A 20669-nucleotide genomic window follows, 5' to 3' on the forward strand; every position below is an offset into this window, starting at 1 on the left:
TCTTGTCTTTCATGTGAATTTATCTTAACAAGTATGACTTGAAAGGAAGCTTGTGGTATTTTCAAGGAATATCCACGCTGCAATTGTAGAAAGTTTATGCGGCAGTGCTGCACCGGCTAAAGATGAGGAGAATAATTTTGCCATAGAAACCTATAGTATCCCCTCAAATAAATTGTTGTGCCTATTGATTTTTGTGTATGTACCTCAGAAATGTCATTTCATTTTATTTAGAAATTTTTATTCTGTAGTTGCAATGTTACACAGCACTTGAATGACGTTCTTTTTTAATTCAAAAAAAAGAAAACATTTCTAATTATAATTTCTAATAGTGCAAGTTTCCCAGACATCATATTCAACAGATTTACAGATTATTAAGATACTATATGCTTAAACCTTCTGTAAATTTGAAAATTCACTACTTCTTACAGACTGTCTGGCCTGTGCAAGGCTTTAAGTATGTTCTTTCAAGCATTCTATCTGCAGCTCCACTGATACAGTACTCTTGGGCTTCACAGTTGGGAGGCTTTCTTCAGTCATAATCTCAGCACTTGCTTTCATTCGGATTTCCAAATATTAGATTGTTCTTACTGCTGAATTAACTTTCCATTGCCACTGATGAAGTATCTTGTCAAGGACTGAAGAGGGTACAGGTTTGTCTGTATTTAAATAAAAATTACCTTTTAAAAAGTTATTTAATATGTAAAGAAGGAAATGCCCTTTGTTATATAGAAAACTAATACAAGTGAATTAAATATCAGAAGGATCTGTTTTGGGAATGTGTTATAGCCTGCTAAGTTGGTCTGTTGCATTGTGTATGAACATGTGAACCTGACATAACTTTAGACTTATGATTTGGAACATAGGTTGTTGAGGTGTTTTTGGTTTTTTAACAGAGAATGCAATTTTTTTCTTTCTCTCTTAATTTCTTTTGCATAGCAATAACTTTTTCTTAGGCTTAGCCATCTCCTTCCCTCCCTCCTTTCCCCTGCTGTTCCCCTGCCCCCTCAATTTTTAGAAATGTGGGAAGCAACAGATAGTGGTTTAGGTGGCTTTTTTGGTGGAGGAGCAGGGAGAACTAGGGCTTTGTGGGAGGGAGAAGGGAAGTCCTGCCGCGCAGTTACTAGTGCATGGTGAATTAGCTCAGTAACACCAGCCATCTGGTAGAGTCAGCTCGCTAAATTGATAGCAGCGGTAATTTTTGCTAGGCTGTTTTTTTGTTTGTTTGTTTGTTTAATTCTGCTACAGAAGTTGCCTGTAGGTAACTCTTCTGCTGTTGGTGAATGTTGTCTGTTTTAAAAATATAATTTGGGGGGTTTACTTACTAAGCCACTGCTGTAGTTCATAAGGTAGCAGCCTGCTAGCTTTCACCTCATGCTTCCTTAGGTCTGTGGTCCCTTAGCTTGTAACATAAAAACAGAGGTTTGTTCCTTAAGGCAAAAACATACTGAAGCGAACCCTTTTCTTTCTTTCATGTTGTGTATCATTTTGGCTGAGGCCAGGGGTTTGGGTTTGGGATGGGGGGAAGGGGATTGCTCAGGAAAATAAAGACAGGAAAAAGCTTACTCGTTCTATATAAATAGATAATGTAATCACAGAGTAAAATACTTTTGGAGTACAAAATCCCAGTGACATTATGTGATGGCGGGAGGTGATTGATTGGGGATGAGAATGAGAAGGCAAGTTTGCTATATAAAAAGGCAGTGTTTAGAGCAAGCATGCTTTGGAAGTACTGTAAGAGGAGCTACAGCTGCATCTCGAATACACCTGATCTTCCTCTTAGATCTGCACTTGATTGAAGGGGAATGCTATCTTTCCACTGTACAAATTTAGAGGAATCTACATAGATGTTCTTTGTGCGGTCAGACTTACTGATCAGAGAGGCTTCACACCTGAAGCTGTGTTTGATGCCCTTGGTATGTAGATGGCTACAGGTGTCACCAGTGGTTAGGGGAGAGTGGGATGCAGAAATCTGAGAGGAATGGGAGCAAGAAGGAGCTGCTGTTTTCCTTCTATCTTATCTCCTGGCTATAATGAAACTAGAAGACTGAAGTCATGCATGAAGTCAAGAGAAAGAGTATGCAGTTGTTCATTATTTTTTAGTGGTTAATGTCCTTTTTCTTACCCTTGATGCTTTTGTAATAGCTAGGTAGAATGTGATTTTATACTTCCAATTCAGACTAGAAAGCCTAAGGTTTGGTATAGGTTATTCTTGTCAAGATACCTCTTTCCGTGGGATTTTACTTATTTTGCTTACAGTAAAAAGTTACACTTCTACAATCCTTAGCATAGGTATGATTCTGTCTTTAAGCAATACTATTTTAAATGGTTTTGTTGCTGCAGAGGAAAAATGAAGTGCATGTAGCTGCAGGACATTTGTATTGATCAATTAAAATGTAGATAGTTGCATTAAGACGCTTTGCTTTTCACAGAAGAATAAGAGATTTGCCAGGCTTGTTACCTTGCTCCGTAGCTTAGGCAGGTAGTTCAAAAAATACTTCCCATCCTGCCTTTGAGCAGACACACTCAGAGGTAAAATCCAGACAAACTAACCTGCATCTTCTCAGAAACACTATTTTTTGTTACCCCTGTGCTATAAGCATCTGTTAAAATAGCCCCCCCTCCCCCCCCAAAAAAAAAAAATCTACTCCAAAATTTGGGTTGGTGTTAGGGCGAGTTTTGGAAAGGTCAAACAATCACTGTTTCTAGTGCTCTTTCTAGTCTTAGTATCAGTCTCTGCTGAACTCATCACTGCTATGAGGCAGCTTTGATAGTGTCTTTGGATCATGGAACTTACTAACAGCCTCAGAACAGCTCTGTTTATCCTAAGAAAAATGAGAACAACCCAACCTTGCAACTACAGTTGCTGCAGTTGACCTTTCGGGTGGTCTGTATTGGAATTGCTCTTCCTTGAAATATTCAGACTCGTGTTAAGCAAGCCTCAACCTTCTGGACTAATACAGCTGGTGGAGAGAGCATCTTTGCCATTGACTTGTCTGTGATAATAGAGAGCAAGCCTGGTAAACCTCTTCAGAGGAAGCATCTTCTTCTGGGCATTTTAGAAGCATGCTCTGTTCCCAAACCTGCATTTCCTCCCTGCACAGTTCAGTGGGATTCTAAAGACGATTCTGTGAGATAGCGGAGGCAGGGATTTGGGGGTTGTGGGAAAGCTTTATCCTGTTGCTAGTAAGTGTTCCTCAGTACTCTTCAGAGAGTGAAGAGCCTTATAACATGGAGACAGCTGTCTCCTCAAGCTATGAGATGTGTGTGTATACTAAGTATACTTAGTCACTAGCCCTGTACCTTTGGTTTTCAGATGTTGTTAGTATGCCCTTCTAGAGTTTTTCATTTGAGGCTAATAACTTTGCAATTCTACTGTTTCAAGCTCTTTGTTCCTCAAAGCTTAAGGTCAGCTCTGCTTCCAGCTGAAAGAGGAAGCAAATGTGTAAACAAGCCTTTGTAAAAACAGAATCTTGCCCAAGACCATTAGCTGTCAAGGGCTTTGAACATCTGGCAGAGAGACGGCAGTAACCCACTACCCTTCTGTGAAAGAGTGGTGTTTCAGTAGAGAGCAGCTTTGACTCCACCATGACGATGCTAGTTGAACAACAGACATCTCTCTTCTGTCTTAATCTTAGTTTTGACAAGCCTTCATTTTACAAAGGAACATCTTACCACCCATTCGGGGTCTCATCTCTAGTCCTTCTGCACTATGGAAGGCAATTGTTAATTAGTAATTGTAGCCATCTAGCTGAGGAAACTAGAAGCAAAGCTTGCCTGTATTCAGACAATGGACTTTTTCAAGTGTGAAGACCTCAGGAAGGGGGAACTTAAAAATGCCTGTCCCTCTGCCTTCTTGGACCACTGGCTTGAAAGTAGTCAGGGAAACATCCCTAGATTTTGCCTGTTCTTTGCACAGGGGTGGTTTGAAATTAGTATCAGTTTCTACTGATCAGATAAATTCCAGTGCACCCACTTGCCCTCCATCAGTTTTGCCATCTGTACCTCTTGGCAGCTGTACCTTAGCAAACTTCAGGATTTGTCATCTGCTCAGGAATGTTTCCCTCATCTGGCCAGAGGTCAGATGTATCCATCCAGCATGTAAACTCTCCTTGCCGCTACTCAAAAGAAACTATCATGAAAATGTGGTGAGGTAATTTGACAGCTAAAGCATTAGCCCAACAAACCATGCCTATCTAAAAGCAAAACAACCTTGGAGATAAATCATAGTTACTGTTTTGTATCCTTTTGGCCTTTGGGATTTTTTGACATACTGACTTGGCAGCCTTGTAACTGGTGCACAGATCTAGGGAAGGCCTTTCCTAAATGGGCACTTGTGGAATTAGACTTGTTTGCCACCAGCTGAAACAAACTCCAAACGTTCTACTTAAGGGTACTGGTCTGGGACATAGGTTTTTCTCATTCCCTGGACACAGATGTCATCTTTCCCCCAGAGCTGCCCTGAGATACTGTAAATCCTGGGGAAAAAATGCAATAAAGGAGAAAATAAGATAATTGTAGTCCAAGTTAATAAGTTCTGGCATGTGGCTATGATGGACCCTCCAAGTGAGCTGCATCACAATTGCTCCACTGAAGAGCCTAATCTTGCAAGCAACATTTACAACCGACATCTAGTTTGTGTGTGTTTTCAAGCGCTGATGGAGCTTGAATGAACCTTTCGTAAAGAATTCAGCCCCAGATAATATGTAAGATTTCTGTTATTTCACAAAACCCCTTCTTTGCTTAACAAAAAATTTTATAGGGTGTTTTAATTTATGAGGCAGCTTTGAAAGACATCAAAAATTTTGGCTTAGAAATCTTCAAGTAATGTGAGTGTGGCACTTCTTTCTGTCAAGCATTGTGCAGCCTCTTGTGGTACATAGTATTCTTGTAGTCATTACATTTCTAAAATAGGAAATACAGGAACACGTAGCAAAACAGGAGGGTGAGACTTCTGACTGGTTAATTGCGACAAGTTGGTGACAGAGAGATCAAGGAAAATTCCACTTGCAGACAGACTTTCTTCTCAGTGCTGGATGCTATTAGGGTTTTTCTGGTTTGTTTTATTTTCTTTTTAATCTTATCTGTTGTCACAGAAACTGTCTTTCATGAGAATCTTTGGTACAACTTCCTAAATGCTTTTAAGGGTATAGCTGTCAGATGTGTTTCCTTGAGAAGCAGTTCCTGACACACTGTGACTGTACAAAACTGAAGTCTCTTTACCCGGTGGTAGCTATCTGCATTGCTTAAGGCAACGCTGCTGGTGAAAGACAACCATGGATAAAACCAGAAGAATCGACAGAACTGCAAAGGTATGTCTAGTTTTTGAGTACAGCGTATAAACGATTAAAAAAAAAGTCCTAGTGTAGGTTTGATGTTTTGAATTCAAAATGATGCTTGGTGACACTGGAAATGTGTCGTGTTCTAATCCTGAGGTTGAAGGAGGGTTCTTTAGGATGCTAACGCGCCTCAGGTACCTCTGTGCTTTTTGTTGTGGCAAAATCATTACCTGGAGGAAATGCCTTTTGGGGGATGACTCTGAACAAAGCAAGATTCACAAAGAGTAAACACCTGTGAATAAACAAACTTGTGAAATAATAAACATATACTTTCAAGGTTCCACCTGTCTTACTGCCATCCTGTAATAACATTTGATACATGATTATATTGTCACAGGCTTGCAGCGCTAGTCCAGGTGAGCTATTTGCACAATAGAGAATTTTCCTACATTAGAAGTAAAACAGCAGAACTTTTAAAGTGCTATTTTGTTTGTTTTGAAAGACTGAAACTAGTTTAGAAGAGTTTTTTATTTTATTCATTTATTCATTTTGCATCTAATATAATTTTATATACTATATATAGAAATTAACTTGGTGAAGCTATAAGGGTCAGAAAATGCTGAGTCTTGTCTTCTAATTCAGTGCTTTGTTTGTCCTACTGTCTGCAAGCTTCATAAGCAGCATAATAGAATTATTCTTTTCATCTTGGATTATCATCTCAATGTTTACTGTAAATAAACTGCTAGGTGGAAATTTGAAAAAAAATATAGTGGAAAAAAAGTTTGGTCCCAGCTTGATGAGCCATTTGTTGCACTCAAATTTAAGAGGACAATTTCACATGTTAAGTCATCAGAAACTGATGGAAAGCATTTTTCACCTCTCTTCCAAAGACAGGAGTTTCTATTTCCAGGTATGATATTTTCAGTTTTAAGTGGCTTGCTGATGGCTAAATAAATTTAATGGTAGCAAGCTGATCTCCAGTTCTGCTCTGAGGTCCTTAGGCACAGCCACAGCACCCCCAAAGTCAGGGGAAATAACAACTGAAAAAGTCAAGTTTCTTTCTACTATATCATTCATGAACAGTTTATAAGGTTCCCACTATCCCAGCATCAGTATATTGCTGTTTATTATGATAGCTGAACACTGTACTTAGTACACAAACACTAAGCATGTGTTTTTTTATAGTATCTGGACTTCTTGAAGCACCATGTACCAAGCATCAGTAGCTTTACTATGACAGGTGACACTGCAATTCTTGCTGTGCTCCAACTATTCCATCTTTGCAAGGTGAACTGTTTCTGAAAAGGAATTCAGTGTATGACTGCACCCAGAGAAATGATGTTATTTCTTTGTTGTTGTGTATGTACCAGTGACAACGTCTGCACAGGAAATGTTACATGCCTGGGTGCAATTTAGAGCACAGTTACAGAACATGCACGGGAAACAGTTCTCTTACTGTTTGACAACACTTACTGTGCTGTTGCCAGAAGAAAAATAGGATCATGTCTTAAGTACACATTAAGTTGATCTGAAGTTTGTCTCTTTTTCCCAAATGCCCAGCTTACATGTTCTGGTCTTGTCCACAAACAAGTGCATGAACAATGACATGAGGTTTGTTTCTGTGAGCCCTGTCTGCCCTTGGTAATACTGGTGCTAAGATGCCTACAGCCGTGCACCCAGACTCATCTCGAATACCTGGGAGCAGTGTGTCTAAGAATAGGATTTGCAACAGTTAATATATTGAGCAAGGAGTTACTTAAATAGCCAACAGGAAATGCCAGAGAGAATAGTGAAGTCTCGGTCTTTCTGGGGCCCAAATGCTTAATTTGGGGATATTCCCAGGGAAGCCCTCAGCTGGAAGTGAACTCGGTGCCCATCTTTCCCCGGGGAAATCTTAGAGGTAAAACTTTAGCTCTGTCATGGGCAAAACAGACTTGACTCAGGGAATTTTTTCTGATTTTAATTTATTGTCAGTTGACACAAACTTGTAATCACCAATTCAGGTATAGAGAAAAAAGAAAACATAAACAACTGAGGAAACGCTTAAGTAAACACCTTTCCTCCCCCTTGCCCAGGCTCAGCTTAAGGCAAACACTTCTCCTCCCCCAGCCCTAGTCTCAACTTGCCTTATTTTCACCACATTACACTCAGTCCCTCCCAATTCCTCCAAGGAGGTGATGGGGAGTGCAGGAGGTCGGAGTCAGCACCTAATGGTCTCTGTCTGCCGCTCTGCTGGGATTCATCCTGGTTTTCCTACCCTCCCTCATGCTTCTTACTGTCACTGCTCCAGCATGGTTCCTCCACGGCCTGCAGTCTTGCTACTGGTGTCCCCATCCTGATGAGGGTCATCCACAGTCCCTTGGGGTGTCCTCATCCCAGCGAGGGTCATCCACAGTCCCTCGGGGTGTCCTCATCCCAGCGAGGGTTGCCCACAGTCCCTCGGGGTGTCCCCATCCTGGCGAGGGTCACCTGCAGGCTGCGGTCCCTCTGGGACCACGGCATCCCTTGGGCATGGAGCACCTCCCGGCATGAGCATGTCTGCAGCCACGCGTCCCCCACCATCTCTCCCTCTGCGCGTCTCCTTCAGTGTCTCCCCACGTGTCTCCTCCCCCTGCGGCTGCCGCTCGTTCCTCAGCACCTCGGAGCAGAGGTGCCCCGTGCTCCCCTGCCTGGCTGACGTTTTGGCGTGCGGTGGGGTGTGACACGGGTCTCAGAGCTGGCTGGGCCCGGCCCGTGGCACCTCGCGGCCTGCCCCGCGCAGGCACCGCTGAGCCCTGCCGCGTGTGCCCAGCTCTGCACCCGTGCGGGTGCCGCTTGGGTGCTCATGCTTAAATTCATTGGGTGCTCAGCATGAACTAATGGGGCACGCATGCATGCACGCCGTAAGCCCTGCGATTTATACCCAATACGGGCTCCAAAGACTTTAAGGGTTATGCTCTCGGACTAGGTGCCTAAACTCTGCCTAAATTTAGGGTGGGGGCAGTAGGGGTTGGACCGTTGTACTTCGAATTGGGGCTGGTAGCTGCTCACCTTCATCTCCTAGGCGCGCCATAGGCCGCTGCTCTCCAGCTTCGGCGGTGCGACATGGCTGAGCCGTGGCCGTGGTGCCCCAGCGGGGCTGGCAGCGGGGCCGGGGGGCTCCACGGCTGCGAGGACGGGTGCTGCAGCTCCGAGCGCCGGGCCGAGCGAGGCGGCGGGGCGGCCGCTTCCCCACGCTGCAACGCCTAGCAGCCGTCAGTTCTGCAGGTCGCCCAAAAGCAGCTCCGTGGCCTCTAGTCGCAGCCTTGTTCCTTGTGTTTCTAGCGCGCTACAAATGCCGGTAGTACCCTGCAAAGTTCAGGGTAGTAAATTAATGGTTGTTCCTTATCCGTTGCATGATGTGGAGCGTTCACGCTAGTAAAAGTGCCGGTTGTAATCATAAAAAAAAGAAAACAAACAAAACCAGAAGGCATCCAAATGGATTGCTTCGTGCCAGGTAGTTTTCTGCATTTGGACGATGGTATGTTTTGGCTGTTCCTAGCTCCTGTCCAGTTGTGCAGATTTTGTTGAGAAAGCATTTTCAATTCAACATTTTCTATTCAAGATACACTTCTTCTCTGCTTACTTGATTGTGGGTTTGGGAGTGAGTGCCTAATTTCATCTTGAGGCTACTATAGAAAGAGGAAGGAAAACACTGTAGCTAGAAAAAAAGCAGAATGTATAAGGGCAAAACCAGTGACAGCATGCAAAACTAAAGATATTAAAAAGTAAAGAAATAGTATAACCTGCTCACTTGCATAAGCATAACCTTGGCAGAGCTGTTCTTGAGCAGATAGCAACAACAATAGCGATAATATTAAACAATATTATTGTTTGATGGTACTAAACAATTTTTAAAAATTACGTAATTTAGAAACAAAACCCGTGACCTGCAGTTAATGTTTAGCTCTCCTCTCAAGTTCTGTGCTTTTAAATAAGGGGATTATTTTGCAGTGATTGACAAAAGTACAAAGGAGATGTGCTATTTTCTAGAGAACTGAACACAAACATTTCAAAGCACAAGACCAAACCGCTTTTAGGTACGAAAAATGAGGAGCAAAAAAATGATGCTGCAAAGGATGTGAATATGCCTCAAAATCGAAGAAAATCATATGCTTGGCCCTGTATTTTCCATGTTGAGATGTAGCTGCAAAACGCAAACGGCATCCCCCGTGGTCTCAGCACCGGGGACATCTGTGTGTCCCCGTGCCAGGCCCTCGTTTGCATCGGCAGCTGCAGGCCAATTGCACCGCAGAGATGATTTTACTACGTAATTAGCTCCATTCAGTCCCAATAGCTGCTCTGCTTTGGGGCTCCCTGCAAACGCGGCGTAGGTGGAAGGAGGCTGGACATCTGCTCTGCAGGCGTCCCGCCAGACCCTCGAGCGTTTCTGCCTGATCTGAAGAGCTGGGCTGGGAGAGACGGGGCTGGGGGAGATCGCGTTCGCCTCGCTTAGGGGATGGAGTAACAGGGAGGTGGAAGGCAGCAAGATGAAGGTCAATGTAAGTATGAGATCATTTTATTTCTCTTCCAATTAACTGCATTGTTTATCTCACTTCTAATGAAAGCTTATATAGGGTAAATATCTGTATCTGTCAGGATTGCTTTTCAAAGGCTGCTGTTGATGCTTTTTACAGGTTACTAACAGAACACATGGTCTTAATTTTTAAAACACAATCCATACTTAGCTGAAAAAATGTTTTATCAGGAAGAACAATAGTCTGGCTAAGAAGGGTGAGGTTTTATACCATTCATATCAGGCAATGGGTTTATACATCACCCTAAAGAGGAGTCAGACACATGTGTACCTTTGCTATTGATTACTAGGAAATAGCTAATGCAAATATGTTAAGAGCAGGAGTCACTCTGATATAGAAATGTCAAGTAATTTGAAAATGAGTTATGTGAGGCTGGGAAAGCTTTTGCACTCTAGGATAATGATTGACCCCATCCTATAGTGAATGCTCTTCTGCAAAGAGAACTGAAGCTCAAAAGAGGAAAGCACCGGTGATAGTGTTCATTTTTAGAAAATATTGTGCTGTTCTGGAAGGAGAGGGGTGCCTTTATGTGGTGGACCAAATCCATTTTGTAATTATTTGTTAATACTTGGCTTCCAGACTTCGAGGACAGTGCACACGCAGATGCCTAGCATTAGTTTGCTCTGCGGTAGTAGAAGACAGACTTTCTCTGGCTGTGAAAGCAAGTGGGTCTTTCAGGCTAACATCGCAGCTGACCTCCGGCAGCTGTAACGCGGAGCAGGGAGCTCTGTGGTTCCCCTGTGTGGTATATTAATGACGGCGGAGCAGCTGTGTACATTAGTGATTAGGGTAGGTGAAAAACCATCGACTTCTTTTCACAGAAAAAAAGCTGAAATTTCAGATAAATGAAGCCTTGCCCTAACAGATTGCCTTAAAAAAACAATGTCTTGGGGCAGATAATGGGAGACGGGGGGAGCTGGTGCATTTGGGAATTGCAGTGTTGCCACCGATTCATTATGAATCAGAGGGAGCAGCCTCTCTTGACCATCTGCCCCTTCAGTTACTGGGCAATTATTGTTCAGTTATTTGGTTATTTCTACAACATTCGTGAAGTCCGTAGCATCTCTACTGCAAGTAATATGAGATCGAGGGACAGCGTCCTGTCACACCTACGCACCGAGGTGGAAGAGTATACAGCAGCCACTGCAAACAAAAAATTTGTAGTTAGGGACATGACCACATGCTATTTATTCTTGGAACGGTGATTTCAGCAGTCACGAGCAAAGTCCATTTTCTCGTCTGCTGCAGAAGTACAGCAGACAGAATTAGAGTGTGATGGACTGGTTCTGTTCTCTGCTAAATTTCTCTGTAATTGGGACTTTTCAGATGGAGGGGGAACCTAGAAAATGGATTGCTTCAAAGAAAAACCTATTGCGTGAGCCAGGGCAAGATGGTCAGTTTATCTGTTTTGCTTTCCTGACCTATTCTAGGAATTTCTTGCCAAATCCCTGGGCAGGCAGAGGAAGATGGGCAAGGACCCAGTTCTGAAGAATCTGTGTTAAGCCTCTCCTGCTTAGAAGCCAGAAAGACAAAATTAACACTCATCAGAACGTTCTTTCTACATTTTTAAATCCTTGTTTGGGTATAAATTTTGTGGTAAAATACAATGAAGATACTAAAAAGGTTCAGAAAAGTCAGAAAAGTAAATTAATTTGAAGTATGTGCGTAAAGAACTGTGGTATGGCAGGAGGAGCCCAAACCCAGAAATACATATATATGTATTTTTAACATATCAAGAAATAGCAGATTGTTTTTCCTGGAACTGAGGCACGAAACAGCACATGTGTAAATATGTGGGAACAAAAGCTGGGTGGCACTGAAAACAGTGGGATTTTTCTGTTGGTTTTAGTACAGCTTTGACTAACTCCATTTATGGAGAACATGGAACTGAGGAAAATTAATAAAACTATTTATAATCCTCATCACTGTATCTGGCTAAATGTGATTCCACACATTTAGCCATCTAAGCCATCTAAGTGGCTCTACCTGAACTTTCAAACTAGTTGTTCTTTATTTTATCCAAGACTGATTTGACCTTTCAGAACTTAAAACCTGATGATTAGAACCTGGTTCCATCCTCCAAAAATTAATTCAGCCTTTGAATAGGAAATACATGCAAGTCCTGACATTCAATCCTTGTCTAAACTCAGCTCTTTAAAATGTCCATAAAAAAAGATATGGAACTTTTGTCTAACCAGAAAAAAATGCACCAGCAAAGCAATAAATACAGTGTAAGGAGCTTCTGCAAGTCACAGAAAACGTAGCACAGCGAGTGGAACGTACAAGAGCGCACAGCTAGAAGGAGGTCACACACATGTGGAGAAAGATCAGAGCATTTAAGGTAAATTCTTCTTTCTTCTGCATGTGTAGAAAGATGTCAGCTCTGTCTACAGTTAATTGAATTGGGCAAAAGGTAAATTGACCGAATTTGGGCTTCTATTTGAAAGTGACTTTTCTGGGAAACTTGTTCCCAGATGATAGGGTAATGGAGAATGTTTATGTCTTCAGCTTTGTTCAGAGGTGAAGGGATTAACTGGAAACAGTTATGTAAACATGTCAAAGGGTATCACTGATGTATCAGCATAACTGCAGACACAGCCCACTGCCCTTAATTGTATCTTTTCCTTCTCAAATATTTTAAGTCTCATGTTCCTGCAGTAAAAGTGCTTCATGCACAAAAGAAACCCCCACGATTAAAACTATGTCATTTAGGTTATTTCAATAGCTTTTTAAAGAAGCAAAGATAAGGCAATAGAAGACAAAATATTTGCTTTTTTAGTTTGGAAATGAAGATGCTGTGAAGTATTAGCACACCTACAGATCAGATGAAATAGTCCATAATAGCGATTTGGAGTTTCCAAACACAAATCGCGGGAGTACGAAAATGATTTTGGCAGGCTTGCAGGGAAGCTACCCAAATTATCATTACATGGATAAGTTTTCTAGAGACATTTGCATATATTTTAGATGAGATTTTATTTTCTGTGAATAGTATTATAGGCACAGGATAAGGATCGGAATAGGAAAGGGATCAGGAGTTCCTAGTAATATTAAATACCATATGAAGTTGTGAGGTATTTTTTGTTTTGCATCAGCATAAATATGTACATACAGCACAGACGTCAGTCTATGTGGGTATTCCTATTTTGAGGTTATAGAACTGTATTTTATAGAATTGTACGAAAAGGTACAATTTTCAGCCTTATTGACTCGTAACTAAAATTTTTCGTCTCTTCGTTAATACACACGAGTTAGCAGCTTTCATTCTGAAGACTCCCAAGTGCTGCTTATGTTTTGCAGTGGATGTGCTGCCGGATAAGGATATACAAACAATAAAGATGTAAAAAAAAGCAGATTCATAGGCAGAGTTATTATCTTGTATTAGATCAACTGATCCAAAAAAAGTCCAAAAAAAGGACACCCACTTCCAGGCACACACGGACTTCTCTTCAGCCCTGAGTTAACTGAACCCACGCTACCAGAGCTCCAACATTGTAAGCTATTGCATACGGTTGGCTCAACATATGCAAACTTATCTGCATGGCTGAAACGAGGTCACGGACCCCAGCGTGGGGCAGAATAACGTCTTGAAGAGAGGCCGCAGAGGACACAGGCTCTGCCTTCTGGCTCTGTGCTCTGTCATCGTCTTGTCAAAATCTGCCTGGTGAGAGAGAAGAGCAACGTGCTGCCTGCCGAGGTGCTTTCTCACACGCCAGCAAACTGGCTTTAAGATGTTCTTCGTCTTAGAAAATTTTTTCAGGGCTGCCAAAGGGCTGACAGGGAAGAAGCAACAAATGTCAAAGCAGAAAAACACTTTGATCTCTTCTACGTTGCTTTAGTACTTATGTTGGTTATTGTAAGGACACATTAAAAAGATCTCATAAAATAACAAAGAACTACACACAGCTGGCCTAGATGGCATTTTGCGGATGATAGTGTTAGACAGCCAGTTTCCGCTTCTCTGGTAATAAAGAAAAAATGCAGATCCCATTGGCCCAAAGCACAGCTTCCTCCTATCCGAGCATCCCCTAAGGTCTCTGCGACCCTGGGAATGCAGGACTTGTTTATACTGAATGGCAGGTCAGAGATGCTTCTGCTTACATGATAGAGAGGGCTGCCACAGTGATTCCTTACATATGTCCTAGGCAGCTGAAAGTGTAGATAGGGCCTGATTTCTGACTAATAGCTTCGAATTAGACAAGCCAGATCCTATACTGCAGCGAAGCTCACTCCACATAACTGCAGACATACTTGGTAGACCTTGGCTATCTCTCTGTTTTGTCAGACCCAGCACTCACCTGCCATAAACATCCTGTAATTTTTACCCACAAAACTGCTCCCAATGTCACCGTGATCGCGAAATCAAGTGGCCAGGGGGAGTTCTTCTAAAAATGCCTCAGAAAACGAGATTTCTTTGGAAAGCAAGTTGGAGCAGTTTTGGCATCCAGTGGCTTCTCAGTAATTAACTTCTCAGTGTGAGCGACAGACGGAGAACATCTGCAGAGCGGGAGCGGGCCGGGTGCTGGCAGCGAGGCCGGGCACGGCCAAGGGAACGGCGGTCCCTCGCTCAGCCTCTCTGCACTTCACTTTACTCGGCATGACTGTACTCCCTTCCTGAAAGTATCGCTAAGGGTTGGAGAGTGAGAAAGTAACCACAACACTCAGAAAGGAAGTAAGAGAAGAAAGGGGGCTGCTAGTCCTCTAAATAGGGTAAAAAGGAGGATAAAAAACAAACACAAAGGCAGAGTTGCTCAACCTCTTATTCCTTATGCCTTGTGAAAATGTTCCTCCTTCTGTGTTTTGGGGAGGGATCAGCATCCAGCAGAAGGTAAGTTACTTGAGTTGCTTGTATTGGTTTTACAACATATTGATGCAACTTTCTGGCAGGTTGTGGGCACTGAAAATATATATACAAGTGTCTGTTCAAGGGGAGAAGTTGAGGTTTAGCTTTTTTCTTTGGTGGTGGTGAGGTTTCTTTGTTTGTGGGTTTTTTTTTCATCCTCATCTCTTGCTGCAACGTGTCTCAGAACAGATGACTGACATGGGTGTTGTGAGGCTAAAAAGGCACAAGAATAACTGAAACAATGAATAAACTCTGAGGCCTGTGTAAATAGTCTTGCAGCATATCCTAGAAGAGTTGCCATACACAGCTTTGTATTTGTGCCAGTTTGCCCTATAGTAAAACAATCCATTTTAAGAGGTATCTTTTAAAAGAGCTTTGCCTGGCACCTTCCTGTAGTTTGGTGGCTACAAATTACTAATATATTCTGTGTTACAGGTATTCCTACCTTGTTATAAAACTCCTTCAGAGACCAGTTCCAAGGCAAATGGATAAGAAATTTTCATCAAAATACTTCCCTAAGAATCTCTGCCCTTTTCAAAATGCACTGAAAAATTTCACCAAGGGGCTTCAAGGGCAAAGCAGGCTGCAGGGCCTGAAATTCAGGATTTCTCAGCCAGTAAGATCAGTAATGCCTTTCTCTCACTATTGTCTGGAAACATATTGCTAGATGGGAGATGATCTATGAGAACAACGGATTTGTTGTTCCAGCAAGGTCAGATTCTCCAAAGTGCCCAACGATTTTGAACACTTGAGTATTCGTCTTGCCTCCTGATGTGTGCCCAAATGCCCTAATTTGAGCTCCACAAATTAGAGACCACCTTTAAAAATCTGAACCACTGTGATATGCTTTGAATTGGTATCTCACTGTGGGCTACTTGCCCTTGGATGCTTGCGCAGCTTTTACTGACAAAACCACAGGGATAGGTGCTGTGCTTCGTGCAAAGGAGACCTCTGTACTGAAAAAGCTTGTGACTTTCATGTTGTAAGCTTAAAATTTAACTTTTTGTTCACTGTGGGCACCACTGAATATACTCATCTGACATTACCAAAGGAAATACTGGCCATCTGAGCTTTGACAACATCTTTGTGGAATACCTTTGCTGTTGAATGCAGTATAGACTTCACACTGACCTGGCTGTTCTCTCACTTTATTTGCTTTGCAATGGAAGCAGATCTAATCTGTCTAGGAAAAGAGATGAGAGAATAGCTGAAATGTTTTCTCCTCCTAATATTTGCTGCAGTCACATTTGAATGTTGCTGAAGTGTTGCTGACGGGAAGAGGACCTCCTCACTTCGTATAACTCAGGCTGTAGTGTAGAGTTACCATTTGCAGAAATTCTCACTGATGTATACAGGCCAAATTTTGTCTTAGCAAAAGTCAGCATATTTATTCAAAAACAACTGAGATGTGAAATTAGACTTGTGTAGTTTTATACATTGATTAACTAAAAAATTTGGCCCTATAATGTGTTCAGTTTGCTATTTCCATAGGAAAGAATTAGCCGCAAAAATGTTGACAACTAGATGTCTTTTAAAACTATACTGTGAACCAAATTTTCCCCTTACTTGTGTTGGTACAACTAGGAAGGACGGTCTTGTTGTCTGAGGCACTAGACAGCACCCCAGTTCCTCTGCGTTCGGACTTCCTGGCTCTGCCACTGGTTTCCTGTGCGAGCCTGGATAAGGCTCTTAATATTTTAGTTGCCTGTTTGCAAAAGGGGGAGAGCACCCCTCCCTTCGCCTGCCCATCCTCTTCAGATCTTAAGAAGAGGGACCATCTTTTAGTGTCTTTTTTACAGTGCTCAATAAAAAGGTCTCGAATTGTAAACCAGATCTAGAAGTGTCACTGATTAATAATAGGAAAAGTTGTCCCTCTCTCTCTTTTATTTTAATTACAGTTAATTAATTGAATTACAATTGCAACAATGTATGAAGCCCAGACCCACCCTGGGCTGCACTCTGTGATGAGATCCCTGAAGGCCTGACTTAAACACAGGTGGTTCAGAGCATTTGCCATTGTCCAAATAGAGAGTGGGCTAGCATGTCCAAGGCAAGAAGACTGTTTTAACCACGCTATGACATTAGGAAAATGGGACTGTTGTTGTCCATCTCGGACAGCTGCTGATGGACAAACCCATGTATCATAAAAAGGCCGTTGTTCATGGTCTCCTTACGAAGAAATGTATGCTGCCAACAACAGGCCACTTTCATCAGCTGAGCTAACAAATTGATTTTCTTCTGCTGTTACTTCAGACCAGCTGTTGCTTTACAGCAAATGCTCTGGACAAAAATACAAGGCGTCACGTTTCCTATTTGGGCACTATCTCTTTGGACATTACTTGCTCTTTCTGATAAGAAATTAATGCTAGAACACATCCAGTGGGGAGCAGCCAGCCTCATTTTAAAGCTGAAGGCAAATGCAATGTTGTTGTACTGAAAAACACTAAGTCCACAGTTCTTTCTACAAAGCTACCTTCTGCTACTACTTTTCATTAACTGTCATCTTGCAATGATTAAGCAAATACCAAGATCCTAAATATGCTAAAAATAAACATGGTTATCCACACACTTACAATTGCCACAAATTTATAGGATTCAACTGAGGCAGCTAGAGCTGCTCTGTGGTCAAAGAGCTCATTAGGTCCCTGGGAAATATGAATATTTGTTATCTCACAGATTTTCTGTGATGTTAGGAGAGTCACTTACTCTTTTCTTCCTTGGTTTCCTGTCTAAAAAATGACAATAAGAGTGCTGCATGAGGATGCTGAAAGATGTAATAAAGATTGAAGTATTTGGATATTGGTGATGTCTGTGTTGCAGAGAGAAACACAGACACTGCTTCAGGTGTGCTTGCTGGAAGATAAGGCGGTGAATGCACTGCCATGCCATGAAGATTACCGAGCTAATTTGTTTGGCATCACAATGCACAAACATATTTAGATTTGTCCCCAAGCTGATGTGTCACGTAAGAGAATCCCATTAGCGCAGGATTCCCTGTGTTAGGTAGTATCCAGCTTTCTCGTCCGGGGCTGCATGGGCACAGCTAGCTGAAGCCTGTGTCTTCACAAGTCCTGCGGCAACTCAAAGATGCCTTGTGTGGACACCATCAATCACGGGCACTTTGCCTGTGTCATTTGCAGAATGTGACGCTACAGCAAGGATGTTAGGAAAATAAATACCACTTTTTTGTGTGAGCTCTATTAGTCTCCCAGTGCTAGGAATAATGGAAATGCTTCTGTACGTAATTCAAAACATATTCTCCTTATAATGGCTTCTAGTGCTTCAGGGTTAGAAGATGGAGCATGCAACACACCAAATGCTGCTCTTTGCTAGTATTTATGCCCCTGGAATTACCACTGGACACTTATTAAAATCTTTAGGGCTGGCATTACTGAGAGGTCTGTCTTCATGAGGTTTTGAGAAAAGAAAAAAGGTTAAAGGAAAATAAGCAATTTTTTTTTCAGGTAAGAAACAATTAGCCTTGTTTATGTGCAGCTGAAGTCTCAGACAAGTTAGCAGTCAGGAAGGTGTGAGTTTTATTTCTGGTTTGGTGATACATTTCCTGTGTGACTTCTGACAAAGAATTTTTAGAATACCATTGGAAAAAAGTACCTATTTTTCATGTAGGGATTTTCATAAGGTCAAAGTAATGAGTGTTAGCAGTGTTCTTCAAGAATCTCAGGGGGAAAGATGATGATGAAACATATAACAGTAATATGTCATTTATTCCTGTACCTCACTGAACATAGTGGATGCATGCTGAAAACGCTTAGCACTATGAAACCAATGCTCTGAGAGATGTTCTTCAGTATAAAAACTGTTGGATTTGAATTAGATTGAAATTAAGGTGGAGATAAATGCTAAACGGGCAACTAGTGTAACATTTCTATTGATATAAACAACGCAAAGCCCACATTTTGTTTTTTCTCTCCAGAATACTCTGGCGAAAGCACTATATGACAACAAAGCCGAGTGCTCAGATGAGCTGGCCTTCCGCAAAGGAGACATCCTGACAGTTCTTGACCAAAATGTCATTGGCAGTGAGGGCTGGTGGAAATGTTCCCTCCATGGGAGACAGGGCCTGGCTCCTGCTAATCGCCTCCAGCTCCTTGCTGGCTCTCAGGCAGACCTGCCACCTCCTTCCACCCAGAGCGACACCACCGAACTGCCAGCTGGCCAGCAAAACATTTACCAGGTTCCCTCCGTTCCCAAGTCTACCACATTGTCGTCTACATATGAAAAGATGGACGGGTGGGTTAAATCACCAGCTAGGATCTCTACTCTACCTGCCCAAGGAATATATCAGGTACCAGCCTTGGCTGCACAGCTGCTCAGTGAAAGGACCCAAAGCTCAACAAATCAGGTAAGAATATGAACAGATAATATAGTAAAAAATGTTATAATTAAAACAATTATTGGGAGATGGAAAATAATAACGGCTATAGGTCTGAACATTTCAGCTGAATTTGCAGCAAAGTTATTCAAGTAAATGTTTAGGAAACTCCTATAAATTCTATTACAGTGTATAGTGTTATGCAAGAAGTGCTGTTCTGGGCAAAACATGATATTCTCCATTATTCTGTAGTCCCTCACTTTTTTTGACAGTTTAGGGCAGCTGTACAATAGCACAGTAAGTAAAGAATATAACATTTGTTTGGGGGGATCTAGAAATGATTTACAAGCCCATTCCCAAATTTAAATTAGCAAGATACAGAACTTTCTCCTCTGATGGTCTACAGCATGCACCTATAGAGAGTCCTCTGGGCATGGGGTCTTTGCAGTCATCTGCGCAGGAAGATGGTCTGTAATAAATAAACCACCCTCTGCTGAGATGGCTGTCTTTGATCTAGTTTCTCCTGTTCCCAGCTCCTCAGCAAGCTTACAGAGCTGCTGCTGTCTATCTCTTCTGCTATTCAAGGTTGTCATTAGACTTGCATAAAATAGACAGCTACCTGCTTTAGACATGCTGGAGGAGACAGTGATTCATTGCTCAATAGCAAGTGCAAGTTGCTCTGCCAGTCTGTGTTTGCATGGGATGAGAGCAGCCACCAGCAGTCACCAGTAGTCACCAGCCTCTGCAGCTGCAGGGGAGGTTGCAAGCCCTGTTCTCCAGGGTTTCATTACACCTTCCTGGCCTGGCCCTTTTTTTCTCCCTGTTCTCTGTGTTTGGCATTCAAATGAAATATGTAAGTGGAAAATATAATTTGGTTAAATGGAGCATCAAGTAAATTAACATTAAAAACTTGTGCTTTCGTCAGCAAAAAATTCATGGGGAATCTTTTACAATAAAAGAATAATATGGCAGGTGGAGAGGGAGTCCCACGTTCAGTCCCATGAGCTCTTCAGCCCTTGGTAACTCTTTTAAACTAACTATTCCCTGTATGAAAATCACATTATAAATACTAGTTGACAGTAGGGCAAAGAAAAAAAAATCAGCCCTGAACTATAGCCTTTGGGGCTGATTTAATGATCATTGCATTTATGGAACTCATTTAGCCAGCTTTCCTTCCACAGTGTCAAAAGGCAAGTTACAGCAACTAAAGTGCTGGTTCCAGGTTGAAGTGGCAAATGGGTGCTAGAAAACAGAGAAACATAGTGTGTCTATGGTGACTGAAAGCTACACTTCCCGCGTTTCACTTGCATCTCCATGTGCAGTTACCATAACTGCAAACTCAGACTGGGTAACATCTGCAAAAAAAGCCTTTTGCACTTGCTGTGATCTGATTTGTCCTCATTCCTAACCCTAAGAAGGCATTTACAAATAGCATGTGATATTGATACACATTTTCCATGTTATGTCAGCAAATTAAGCCCTGAAATTGTCAGCTATTTATTTTTTATTTGAATGAGTGGCACAAGGCAAGAGTTAATTGGCTTTTTGTCTGTTATATCATGAGCTTATACTGATGCCCTCTGATACCCAAGCCTTGTTTTCTTTAACAAAGAACAAAAAATAATATCCTAGCCTGCTTTTACTATTTAGAAGTTCAGATT

The 20669-nt window shown here is 42.0% G+C and overlaps 1 protein-coding gene across 4 annotated transcripts in view; it reads left to right on the forward strand.

Moving 5' to 3' along the window:
* Positions 1-773: 773 nt before the first annotated feature.
* CASS4 (Cas scaffold protein family member 4) overlaps positions 774-20669 on the forward strand; it is a 29240-nt gene continuing 9344 nt past the window's right edge. For 2 of the 4 annotated variants that reach the window (XM_026101921.2, XM_026101923.2), the window contains exons 1-2: positions 774-5309; positions 18610-19038. In XM_026101921.2, the coding sequence (XP_025957706.2) occupies positions 5274-5309; positions 18610-19038 (465 nt within the window). In that variant the 5' untranslated portion in view covers positions 774-5273. Of the gene's footprint in view, positions 5310-9635; positions 9797-18609; positions 19039-20669 lie in introns of those variants that run through there. The other 2 variants (XM_026101922.2, XM_064521544.1) reach the window with 1 other exon arrangement.

Source organism: Dromaius novaehollandiae, chromosome 16, assembly GCF_036370855.1.
Source record: "Dromaius novaehollandiae isolate bDroNov1 chromosome 16, bDroNov1.hap1, whole genome shotgun sequence".
NCBI lineage: Eukaryota > Metazoa > Chordata > Aves > Casuariiformes > Dromaiidae > Dromaius > Dromaius novaehollandiae.